At 43.4% G+C, this 13,820-nt stretch overlaps 1 protein-coding gene across 1 annotated transcript in view; it reads right to left on the reverse strand.

Moving 5' to 3' along the window:
- Nucleotides 1-13,820, reverse strand: part of LOC146980441 (protein NLRC3-like) — a 140,337-nt gene that overhangs the window by 45,638 nt on the left and 80,879 nt on the right. Inside the window, exon 11 of the mRNA XM_085787954.1 lies at nucleotides 8,457-8,503. Coding sequence (XP_085644080.1) covers nucleotides 8,457-8,503 — 47 coding nt within the window. The remainder of the gene's footprint in view (nucleotides 1-8,456; nucleotides 8,504-13,820) is intronic.

The raw sequence follows: 13,820 nt of genomic DNA on the forward strand, positions 1-13,820 counted from the left end.
GGAGTCGGCGGGAGGCCCACTGCTGCCACCTGGCCCTGGTTTGTCCTCATGGACGAGGTGTTAGGACAGCGGCCGTCCATTGCGCCGCCTGTCCTAATCGCCTCCATCCCTGAGGACACACCAGGGCCAGGTGCTGCAGTGGGTGAGCAGCAGCAGGAGGAGGAGGAGGAGGAGGAGGAGGAGGAGGAGGAGGAGGAGGATGAGGAGAAGCAGCCAGGGCAGAAAGAAGGAAGAAGAAAGAGGAAAAGGGAGAGAGATGAGCTGATGGATTTGATCAAGGAGGATTTGCAGTTTCAGAGGGAGAGAGAGGAAAGGAGAGAAAGAGAGAGCAGAGAGAGGATGGACAGACTTTTTATTTTATTTGAAAGAATGATTGAGAGGCGTTCATTTTTTTTGGGGGGTGAATGTTTTTTTTTCTGTTCTATTAAGTTTTGTGTTCATTGAGATTTAAATTGTTGTTGTTATTGTTAAAAATATTATATTGTTACTTTTTCTGTTGTGTATATAGTTAAATAAAAACCTTAGAACCTTGTAACATTATCTGTTCCATTTCTTATTTACAACTAGAGTAAACTTTTGAACTGCTTTTCATTGTGACAATAACATTTTTTTATTTTTTACGTAATTTACAGTACTATAATATAATAACAATATTTACTTAATTAACTATTAACTATTTACAAAAAATGTACAACTATTTACAAAAAATCAGCATAAACTATATACAGAGAACATTGATTGGCTGAGCAGGAGTCCCTGGTGGTGCTGCTGGACCGGATGGGATGCCACAGTAAAGACCCTGGACTCTTCTGGCTGAGAGTGGGACATCATCTGGGAGGTGAGGGGTGTGGGATGCCTGTCTCCACTGTCCACCGCATCCTCCATCATGGGGGTTTGCAGGGCTGGTGCAATCCACAGCTGCCATGTCACTAAAAATGTTTAAAACAGAGGCAAGAACAATACTAATACTAATAAATACTACTGCACAACCTTTGAAACATCCCACCACAAACTACTTACAGTTTTTCTCAATCGCTTTGGTGCTTTTCTCACATCACTCTTAACATTGCACAGTTAGTGCATTTCTCAAAACAATTATTACAAACTGCAAAACCTAGTGGATGACCTGCAAAAGCGCGTCACTTGCTCAAAATGGATTGTCCATCCCTCAAGAGCAAGTACTCATGTCAATGAAACTGTCAGTGGAAAAAAAAAAAGTCTGCACTCTGTATTACGCTCCTCTATTGTTTATTGTGGAAAGATCAAGGTTTCGATCCCCATGGATCTTCGTCAGGAGCGTAATACAGAGTGCAGACTCCACTTCCTTTTTTTTCCCTCTGAGTTTACTTTGTTGGTCCTGCACCTGTAGTATTTTGGATGTGCGTGCTCCACTCCACTTTTAATGAAACTGTCAGTGTCGTCAAAATGAGAAATCTTGACACCATCGTTTATGAACAAGATAGTCAAATGGCTTTGTCATGTTTTCATTATAACACTTTATTCTCTAGGTGTTTTCCAATGCAAAAAAGTCATGACACTACCTGAAAATGCTCCAGACAGCACTATACACTACTGGTACAGCCATGTGATAAATACACTAAAGTTACACATTACTGTATTTAGTGGAGTAACTGATACTGAATATGTATGTTTCACATTTTTTACTGCATATGCTCTTTGCAATTCTGATTTGTTCACAGTGTTGTGCAAAAGAAAAATACACTACAGCCATCTACAACAAACATAAGAAACACACTTTGGGTAGAGCTGTGCACAACTTTACAGTACGTAAACAATGTTGCAGAATGCTGTAGTACAGTACCGTACTGTAAAGATGGGGAACCTTTACTGTGGTTGTTGTACTACAACACAATACAGTGAATTTGTTCTCTAGTGAAGCTGTAAATGTAAAAAGTTCTTGTCCCACTGTATCTTACAGTAATGCCTGACACAATGACAGCAGAGCAGATTGTTTAGTGCTGAATTACTGTTCAATACCATACATACCTGTTCTCCCTGAAATGTTTGAATAATTGAATTCACAGCTTCTCCCAACATTTAAAATTAGTTTTAACAGATTTTGACAACTAGTTCAACAATTTTGTATGTAATGACTCAAGCAATGAAATGAGGACTATTAGTTTTATAGGGAAAGACTATTCAGCATTGATAAGTATAGTTTATTTTGACTGACATGACATAAGCAGATGATAATGTTATAAAACAGCAGAGAAAGTAATTGATACATGTCCAAAAGCATTTGCACTTTGTTCAGAGGAAAGAGAAACTGCTACTATGATGTGGACAAATGACTACATGTTGTGGAGGTTGAACTAAAAGTTATGAGAACTTTCATTCTGATCTGAGAACAGCACCAAAGCGATTGAGAAAAACTGTAAACAAACAAAACTGTTTACAAAACACTTTAAATAGGAATAGCTTTAAAATGATTTTACTTGCCCTCTAAAGGTAGTCGTGGTCCTGGACACCCCCCTCCAGAGCAGACACCTCGGCAGACAGCTGGTCCCTCCATGGTGCACCACTGGCTGCCTCCAACCCGTTCTCCCCTTCATCCTCCGGCATGTCGTCCATGACGTCACCGGCACCCAGGCAGATGTTGTGCAGAACCGCACATGCTGTTATGACCTGTAGAAAACAAGAGAAAACAAAGATTAATTTAATGTAACTGTAATTTTATTTTAATTAACTTAATTAATTTACTGGTATTCAACATTTAACATTTTCTGTTGTGTAATGACATACCTGAGGCACAAAGGTGTGGTGCACCTCCAGCGCTTGGAGGAAGATGGCACGGAACCTCGTCTTCATCATCCCAAAAGCACGCTCTATGATGGAGCGTGCCCTGGAATGATGAGCGTTTGATTTGATTTGATTTGATTTGATTTTATTTGTCTCAAACAAGCACATGAAAAGACAAACAATCTATGTAACAAGAAACAAAACAACAATGATACTGTGCAAGTTTGAGAAGGGGCTGAAAGAAGCAAAGCTGATCAAGTTCAGCCCCCCCTTACATTGTGATTCATGTCATACATCTGTAGTTCCATACAATTCAGAAGATTAAAAACATATTGCTTTAATATGAAATAAGACCATGATTATAAATAAAAAGAGTAAAATTATCTGTCCAGTTCTTTATAGCTGTCCAAGAGTGTATGTTTGTACTTACTTTTAAATTGTTTTAAGTTATTGCACATTTTTATATCCTCATCTAGTCTATTCCACATTTTAACACCACAAAAATAGATGCTAAAACTTCTCAGGGTAGAATGGATGGTAGATTGTTTAAAGGTACAGTTCCCTCTTAAATCATATATGCTTTCTCTGACCATAAACATTTTCTGGATGTTTATTGGTAGCAACCTATTCCAGGCTTTAAACAGAATCTGACCTGTTTTGAATTTGACTAGGTCCTCAAATCTTAAAATACCCGATTTTAAAAACAACGGATTTGTATGATCAAGTTGAAGCGCTGGGGGCCCACACCTTGCACTGGTCGTTTGTACGGCGTGATGAGGGGTAGTGGACGTTGGAGGCACGGGTACCCGCCATCCGCCAAGATGAAGTACCCTGGAGGAGGGTAGGTGCCACGCCTGTACAGTGGGCTGTGCCGGAGGACCCTGGAGTCGTGCACCGACCCCGGCCAGCCCACGTACGTGTCGAGGAAGCGGCCCTGATGGTCACTTTGGCCCAATTCCACTCCGACCCCTCACGGACTCACTGACTTAGAGGCGCGTTCACGGGAAGTCCGTGAGTGTGTGAGGGCTGTTCCACTGTCAGATCATCAAGTCAGTGAGTCAGTGAATGAGCCCTTACTGCCCCCCTCCCCCCCTTACCGTAAGTCAGCACCGATGCTGACTTTGGGTAAGCAAATTACCCACAGTTCATAGCGTTGTGAAGTCAAACACATGAGATGCCGTCCGGAACGCGAGTGTTGAAAAAAAAAGAAAAAAAAAAGAAGTAAATTAACACACGTAGTCAGAGAGAGCTCCGCCAGTCTTGTTAATAGACAGAAGCAAAAAAAAGAAATAAATAAAAAGAAAAGAAGAAGTTTACTGTCAGTATTAACGTGCAGTTTATGATTGTTGATGATGATTTGATCAGATCTGATCCAGGAACATTTTGTTTTGAGTCCATCCACCTCACACACCTTGTGAGTGTTGAAAGTACAGTAAATTATCGGCCCAAGACCAGAGTCAACAACATGTTGTTGTCAAGGTAACGTGTGGTGAGAGTGTGTAAGTGCTGTTCCATTCATGTTTACAGCATCTGGACCCTCACAGACTCTCACACTCTGTCACTTAGAGCTGACGTCACTAAAGTCAGTGAGGGGTCAGAGCCTGAGTCTTTAGGGAACAATTTGGAATTGGGCCAAACTGCCTGCAGGATAATGGAAGGAAACAGTTTCCTGTTCCTGTAGCACTGACCATCAGGGCCGCTCGGTGGCACCATCCTGACATGGCAGCCGTCGATTGCTCGTGCAGCTTTGTGAAAAGCTGGGTGTCTTGCCAGCCCTGCAAACCCCTGAGTTACTGCCGCCAGGTCGTCTGCGGTCTGGGGGAGGTAGATGACCCTGTGGCGAAGGGCCACCACCTCCTCAGTAACCCGATGGACGATGCGGTGGACAGTGGAGCGAGGCATCCCAAACACCCTGGAGACCACCCGGTACGATGTCCCACTCGCCAGCCAGAAGAGGAAGACCAAGGTCTCTGTTGTGGCACCCCATCCGTGTCGTCTTTCCTGGTGGAGGAGATCCAGCAGCACCGCCAGGGACTCTCTGCTCAGCCTGAAGTCGGGAACGGTGTCATGATCATCGAAGAAGTGTTGAAAAATGGGTACGTTTAAATTAATGCGGCAGTACAGTGGCCTTGCCTGGATGGACAAAGGAGGGTAAGAACAGGAGGACATGAATGATTAAACAATAGCTATTGTTTCATTGAAATTGAATATCAGTCGATACGACAATTCTAATTAATGTTAAAGCTTAGACCAATAATGCTTTATCTGTCTATCTATCCACTTTGGCTTCTCAATATGGTTTTGATGTTTACACAACATTTTAATATTGAATTAAGTTTTTCTACAGGGTTCGTACACATTTTACTATTCAATTCAATCACTTTATGAGCCAAGCATACTCACTTCAAGCACTTTTCAGACCTTGAAAAACACAGCATTAAAATTACAGCATTTTCAAAGATTTTAGATTTTAAGCACCAAGTCTTATGGTTAAATGAGACATTAACCATGTCAATACTTAATATGGCAAAAAAAATGTATTACAAATATAAACAGTTGGAGATATTTTGGACATTAGAGAATCATCACAACAAGAAAAAAAGTGTTTGTTTCTGTGGCGGGGAGAGCTAGGCGCTCTGCGATCGGATTGTAATGTCTTTCCAGGATGTTCCACAGTTAGGCTATCTGAGGTGAGTGACTACATGCAAAAACACAAAGTTTATACTGTTTATAACCTATTGTACACACTGAATATGAGTTCAGTGTCTTTTAAGGATTCCAGTCATTTGCCATAGAGATTTGATTGTTTTTTGAGTGTTTGTTGTGGTTGAAAGAATTGCCCCCATGGGTTAGCATTGTTGCTAACGTTATCCCTAGCGCCAGGTAGCCATGGTAACTCCAGTTTGCCTGCATCAATGGTAGTCGCGTTTTTTGCTCCCCCCAACACTGGGTGACCATCAGGAAAACGATTTAGGGGTCAAAAATGGCTGGCATTCTCCTTTAAGTCAGTTTTGTTAATACATTTGGATGATAGATAGCCCAGGTACAGTGTTGGCAGTTAATTAAAGGTTGAATATGTAGAATATTTATTAAAAGCTATATTTAAAAAAAAAAAAACATCCATGGGGCGTTTTGAGGGGTACAGAATGAAAGTATTGCTTTTCCATAAAAACATTTTTTTTAGTCTGAATTAATATTTTTAATTTTTTTGACGGGCTCGACAATGACTTTCTGTCAACGTTCTGTTTACATTCGTACCTGCCCGTAGCCGACAGGTGGCTCAGTTCTCCGCTGTTTTCCTGCCTCCTCCCGGTCGGATGCGTCTGTTTCCAACCAATAATAATATAATTATAATAATAAAGTATTCTCTACTCTACTCTAACCAAGCCTTTTTAATAATCAATGGGTGGATCAATGGATTATCATATACATGTTAGGATGGGTGTATTTGTGTAGTCTTATCTGTCATAAACACGTATGTTGCAGAGCCTCCACCCTCCCTGTAACAAGCTACAAGTCATTTATTCTGCTGTTAATGACGGTAAAAATGAAACAGAAGGTAAATATCCTGCTTAGTTCTCCTCCTGTCCCTAGCAACGGCCCGTTTTACCTAGCAACGGTCTGCCAATCGACTGCTGGAATTCTTTTTCTGTCGTTGTTCTGGTAATTCTACATAGTCAACCTAGTCAGTTTTCATTTCACCGCATCTATGACTCGTCCAACGGTGCTAACAGACCAGAGGGAGCTGATATCACGATTCAGTAATTTTTTTTTTTTCCTGAATGTGTCTAAATCTTATTGAACTTTTTGTATATTCCACAAGAGCACTGGTGACTCCCCTGTGTGCCCTCCTGTGTGTTTTGACCGAAGAACATGAGACCGTCAACGACCAAGTTAGTATTAGAGTTAATGTGAAAAAACGATTCTCTTTGCTGAAGCGGCTAGCTGCCCGTTAGCTCCGTGTTAGCCATGCTAACGTAGCTCGTCTCAGACATTTACCGGACTGGGATCAAACTAATACGGTTTAACATCTAATGACCACAGTTTCATGTTAGCAGAACTGGTTTGTGAACTGGGTGATGATGTGTTAAAGGGATAGTTCAACATTTTGGCAAATTCTCCTATTGCCGTATTCCCTATAGTCATAGCAGTAGGTTCATCACCTTTAATTATCGGTGCATGTTGTTTTGAGATGGGCGGGGCAGAGACGTGAGCTGCCCAGTGAACACAATGGAGGTGGACGAGTTGTGACCTGCACATTCACCACGCTCTGAAATAATCATGTACAATTATGTAACATTACGACACATGAAGCAAATACTTGGAACTACTTGTGCTTTTGAAATCACTCGGCCCAGCAGCCAAAACGACTCGTACCTGCTGTCACCTGCTACAGTCAGACTTGCCAAATAAAAAACATGGTCTTCAACATGAGTTCATGTTTATTTTATATTTTATTGTGTCAGCTTGAAACCATACAACCATGTGTCGTCGAACAGGAATGTGCACGGCCAATCAAATCCCAAACAATCCATGAACCAATCAATGATCACTAATAAACGAAAATGAAGTCATGAGTGTTAATTGGCTCCAGTTGAACAGTGAATGTGTTTAAAATGTGTTTTTCTCCTCAGTGACGCTGGCGGCTCAGAGACTTTTAGCTTGGTGATATTAGGCCTCGTCCTTCATCAGCAGCTGAGTAAAAGTCACCGTGGTTTTTGTCCTGTAATAATCGACGCTTCCATCTTACAGGAAGAGGAAGACGTTTACAAGAATCACTGAGAAGAGTTTAAAACATCAACTGATTTAATCCATGAATGTGAAAACGTGAGTGAGAGACAGAGACAGAGACAGACATGTAGAGACTGAACTGTCTGTTCAACAGTGAGAAGGTTTCTGTGACAGGAGGAGACTCTGATTCACTCAACACAGACTCACTGAGGAACCAGACCAGTCCAGTCCAAACCCAGGATAGAGAGGTTGAGTGAAGGTGGTGTTGAAGGTGTAGAGGTGGATCAGTGAGTCAGAGGAGACTCTGTAGAAGGACAGAGAGCCAGCAGGACAGTCCACATACACTGCTACTCTGTTAGAGACAGAGGAGGAGGAGGAGGAGGAAGAGGAGGAGGAGGAGGAGGAGGAGGAGGAGGAGGAGGAGGAGGAAGAGGAGGAGGAGGAGGAGGAAGAGGAGGAGGAGGAGGAGGAGGAGGAGGAGGTGATAGGTGTCTGACTGTTATTGTGATAGACTCTGTAACCATAAACATCAGAGCAGTACAGACTCCAGGACTGATCGTTCCCTCCAAACCCACAGTCTCCACTGGCTCCTTTCCTGCTGATTCCTCTGTAACTCACTGATATTTCAGCGTTTCCTCTCCACTCGACCTCCCAGTAGCAGCGACCAGTCAGACCAGTTGAACACAGCAGCTGATGATAGAAGTCAAATCTGTCTGGATGATCAGGATATGACTGATGCTCCCACACATGTGTCGCCTTCCTGTTGTTGTCAGACAGTTTGATGTTTGTGTTCACTGTGTTTGTGTCGATTGTGAGTGGACAGGAATCTGATGGAGAGAACAAGACACAGCTGCAGTTATTGATCATGTGATCAGTTATTGACAGTTTGATGAAGACTCATGAGGTCAGTGATGTGACAGTGTGAAGATGGTTGAATGTGCTGCTCAAAGTAAAAACAGACTTACACTTCCTCAGACCTGGTGTCAACCATGGGACTCCAGCAGGCTGCACCCTGAAAGGAGGAGGGGGGTCAGAGCAGCACCTTCTCTGTCAGCATGCACACATGGACATTACATGGCTCTCACACACACACTGTTTTATCACTGTGTTCACATGGAGGCTGGTATGTCTGGATGAACACTGAGCACAGAGAAGAAGGAGCTGGAGTCTTTATCTAGTGATGATACAGAGCAGGAGGAGACCAGGAGGAAACACTTCATCATGTCTTTTCTCCATGTCATGTCACTGCAGTGTGAGACACACACTTTCACTCTCTGACTCTCAAGCTGCACAAACACACGTCACAGCAAAGAAGATGAAGACACAACAGGTGGAGCTGACCAGCCCAGATATCCCACAATGCACCAGGAAAGGCACAGGTGAAGACACGTTTGTTAGAGCTCAGTGAAACAGAGAGTTTAGTGAGAAACACTGAGTGTGAACACAACTTGTGTTTGTCTGAAGAAAACTCCCCAGGAAGCTGAAGAATGAGGCTGTGAGCAGGTTTCCACAGGAGCCACAGCCAAGGGCGTCACTTTACTTTGAAAAGTGGTGGGGACAATGACCATATGCAACCCCCCCCCCTTGGAAGCCTGGACCGTGGACCCGATGGTGCTGGACTCACGGCCATTTTGTTTTGTTTTTTTTAATTCTCCGCCGGACGGTTATAGAGAGGAAAAACACAGAATATACAATATATGTCCAAAAGACTTTGTCCCATCGTCACGACGTGAGTGAGGATCGGATGGTGGCTCAGGTTTAGTGATGAGGAAACTGTCACTGTCAGCAGCTGCTCCAAACAGACACGTTACTAACTTTATTGTGAAGGGACAGATTAGATGTTGATTTCGTTAACAGTGACTTTGCACCCGAACAGGGGCGGGGTTATGGGATGGCTACTTGGGCTCAAGCCCCGGATGTTTTACAGTAGGGGCAAAAAAAATCTCAACACAGTTTATGTCAGTCTCCCTCCGCTGACCGCACCAGTCTGAAGTGCAGCCTCATGGACGTTGGGACTGTTTATTGAGGGGGGGGGTGTGAGAGACGCACACTTATCAGTGATTATGTGATCTGAAGTTACTTTATAATAGCATACCGCATCATTACATCAAATAATGGCCGGTATTCAATCATTACACAAACAAAAAAAAGGCCAGCCCTAAATACAAGAAAAACAAACAAACAAACAAAAAAAACTCATGTGTGGACGTCTGTGAAGACTGACGGGAGTGAAGCTGCCTCGTCCTCTGCTTCAGAGAGGGACAGCTTTCCACTGTCGGACCTGGGTCTCTGCTCTGTGTCCGGAGCCCCAATGGATGTATTATAATTAGGGCCGGGACTTTAACACGTTAATTACGATTAATTAATTACACAAAAATTAATGCGTTAAAAAAATTAACGCATTTTAATCGAACTTATTAAAAATATATATATATTATTTTTTTACAATTTTTTTTTTTCTCACGTGTGTCTACGTGCGGTGCGCCCGCACGCGAGAGAGGCGGCAGTTTGAGAGGCTGACTGGCAGAGATGAGAGCTGGTGAAACGCTAGCATGGTTATTTAAAACACCATCTCTGATCTCTGCCTGCACATAGACACACAGACACGGCGCACGCTAAATGTGCTATAGCGCTAACTGCTCAGCTGCAGCGCTATATCTATGACCTGTCACTGTCACAGGTGCAGCTCATCTCATTATGACAGGACTTCACCCTCAGAGCTCTGTCTTCAGACTGTCCTGACCTGTCCCTGAACATCACACAGGGACGACATGGAGCTGCTGTGTGATTGGTTACTGAGTTTTATTAATGTTTACATCAGGCTGAGTTCAACAAATCAGTTTATGCTACTGTGATTTAAGTAGCCTAGTTAAATACTACAGTAATCATCATAGTGTATTGGAAGGAAAGACCATTTAATCTGTATGTATCAAATATCCATTAATGAATGAATCGATAATTTGCATCCCTAGTCTGTTGGTCTTGGTTAAGTACCACCTTGAATGCTTAAGCTTATGTATTCAGTCATTCAATGGTATACTAAAATACATGTTCTCACTGTTCTCAGGTCAAATATTTATATGCGATTAAAATGCGATTAATTGCGATTAATTACTTACAAAGCCTCTAATTAATTCGATTAATTTTTTTAATCGAGTCCCGGCCCTAATTATAATAGATTCATGGACTGAAGACGGACCGCAGTGCGCCGCACGCTGTAAAAATGCGACTTGAATGGGATTGAAGCGATACAGCGTAACGGAGACAGAGACTCAGGTCTGACAGCGCAGCGAGGAGAAAAGCACGTGAAGAAGATGAAGATGAGCTAATGAACGATGAGCTTGGTCGCTATGTGTAAAAATAAAAGGAGGGATTTAGAAATAAAGGCTTCCCTCAGATAAAAGCCTGCCTCCCATAAAGGCTGTTGGTCATAGCCTACGTCACACTGAGCTGTCAGATGCAGCCTGACTCCACTATGACAGGAGCCAGGCTGCTGCATGGAGCCAGGCTGCTGTATGGAGCCAGGCTGCTGCATGGAGCCAGGCTGCTGTATGGAGCCGGGCTGCTGCATGGAGCCGGGCTGCTGCACGGAGCCAGGCTGCTGCACGGAGCCGGGCTGCTGCATGGAGCCAGGCTGCTGCACGGAGCCAGGCTGCTGCATGGAGCCAGGCTGCTGTATGAAGCCGGGCTGCTGCGCGGAGCCGGGCTGCTGCACGGAGCCAGGCTGCTGTATGGAGCCAGGCTGCTGCGCGGAGCCGGGCTGCTGCACGGAGCCAGGCTGCTGCACGGAGCCAGGCTGCTGCATGGAGCCAGGCTGCTGCACGGAGCCAGGCTGCTGCCGGGCTGCTGCACGGAGCCGGGCTGCTGCACGGAGCCAGGCTGCTGCACGGAGCCAGGCTGCTGCATGGAGCCAGGCTGCTGTATGAAGCCAGGCTGCTGCACGGAGCCAGGCTGCTGCACGGAGCCAGGCTGCTGCACGGAGCCAGGCTGCTGCATATCACATAGATCTATGCATTATATGAGATACAGTAGTACTCACAAAAAGTTAGGGATGTTTGGCTTTTGGGTTAAATTTCAGAATGCACCTAAAATGCACTATAACCTTTACAGGTGAACTTCATTTAACCTTCTCTAAACTTTTGAATGCACATGTCCAATTGTTCAATGTTTCAGTCCTTATTGAATAACATGCTGTTCTCTAACAAGGTGATTAACTACAGTACAAAAATCACAAGCACCATCTGATTTAGTGGTTCAGTTGTAATGTTCTGCTTCAATGGCAATTTGTATCTTCTTCTCTCTCCCTCTCCTCTCCACCATGTTACCATGGTGACATCATGAGACCAAGACAACACAAAGTTATTGAGACATTGAGATTTTTGTTGTGCTATAGCCACCACTGTTGTTAGCTTTTGTTTGAGATAAAGAAATGACCATTGCATCCTTCTACTTAAAAGGCCTCATGATAGAATATCACTGTAGCAGAACTTTTTTATAGGGATATTCTTATCAAATATCCCTAACTTTTTGTGAGTTGTAAATGTAAGTCAGACAAATTGAGTTTAAATTCAGATTCTTTCCTTTTTTTTTTAAAGCGTAATGCTGTGGGTAGGGAGGCTGATGTCAATCAGGATTACATGCACTCATTTTTATTTGAGTAGCTTATGATCATGTTTTATATTTTATTCTTTTTATGATGTAACACCTGTTTGTGGACCCTTCAGGACAATGCTTTTGCAGTCTGATCATGGCAGTGCTCTCACATCTTTTACTGAATGGTGTGAGGATAATCACTTGGACCTAAATGTCATCAAAACCAAGGAATTAATAATAGACTTCAGAAAAAACAGCGAAGACCCCATAGCTAGTATAATTCATGGGGAGGAAGTCCAAATTGTGGATACTTATAAATACCTTGGCACAGTGTTTGACAATCAACTAAAATTTCATGCAAACACGGAGTCTATTGTCAAGAGAGGACAACAAAGAATTCATCTGCTAAGGACGCTGAACTCTTTCTGTGTCTCTAAAGTTATTTTAAGTAATTTTTATCATTGTTTCATAGAAAGCCTTTTAACCTTTTCATTTGTGTGCTGGTTTAATGGACTATCAGTGAAAGACAAAAACAGTCTTGCCAGCATTATAAAGGTCTGCTCTAAGGTCATCGGAGTGCAACTCGATGACCTGAGCTCACTATGGAAGAGGCAGGTAGTGTAAAAAGCCAAATGCATTATGAGTCAGCCTGGCCACGCCCTGAGGAGTGAATTCATGCTGATGCCCTCAGGGCAGCGCTATTGCGCAGCCAGGACCAAAACTAATCGCTACTCTGACTCTTTTATCCCATCCTCTATCAGGCTTCTGAATAAGATTGTCATGCGTAGGTAGGTTAGTTTGGTTCTTTTCTCCTTTTTATTTTTTATTTTTTTACTTGCTTAAGTGTATGTGTGTGTGCGTGTAGGGGCACACCATATCTTATTAGGCTTATTTCCCCTGGCTCTTAAATGTTGAATGTCAATTTGAATGTGTTGCTGAGACTCTTTTCACGTCATGCTGGTTGTGGTATTGTATTGTCCTTTGTTTATTTATGTATTTATTCACCATGGCTAGGTGCAACTGCAAACTGAATTGCCCATTGGGATCAATAAAGTTTTCTCTCTCTCTCTCTCTCTCTTGTCTACCTAACGTTGATATGTTGAAATTTCCAGTAGCCTAGGCCTATCACAGTCAAAGACAAAAAAGAAGGCAGATCTTTGTCTTTCCTTCCTCTGGGCTAGGCCTCGGATCTCCCATGAACCTAGATCCGCCCCTGCACCCAAACATATTAAGCATATATCGGATGCTGTCTCATCCGGTAGGCTACAATCCGCTGTCGCGCTTCAGTTCGGCGTCTGTTCTATTTTTCACGCGAGCCGCGAGCGCCATATGTCAAGCTGGATAGAACAGCTCGTAACAGACAGGAAGTCGGGCACAGAAAAGGCGAGAGAATCCGGTCAATTTTCAAAATAAAATGATGATTACCGGTAATGAAGTTGTTGCTTGTCCGTCTATAAATATTTGTCAGTTGCGTCTGCACACGGGACACACACACACATCCATACATACAAAGCTAGAGACAGACCTGTGTGTGTGTGTGGAAAACCGAGTACAGACGAGTGGAGTTGATGTTTTACCGGCGCGGAGAGAGCATGAAGCACGCTCCCTTTGCTACCTGCCTCCTTGTGGTGGGGACAAAATTGTTCTTGACAAAAAGTGCTGGGGACATGCATAGACGGATTATCATGACCACGGGCCCTGGACACAAACTCGCCACGGGCCCCTGCCTACACAAG

This window comes from Trachurus japonicus, chromosome 9 (assembly GCF_045865225.1).
Source record: "Trachurus japonicus isolate A0001 chromosome 9, Traja_1.0".
NCBI classification, from domain to species: domain Eukaryota; kingdom Metazoa; phylum Chordata; class Actinopteri; order Carangiformes; family Carangidae; genus Trachurus; species Trachurus japonicus.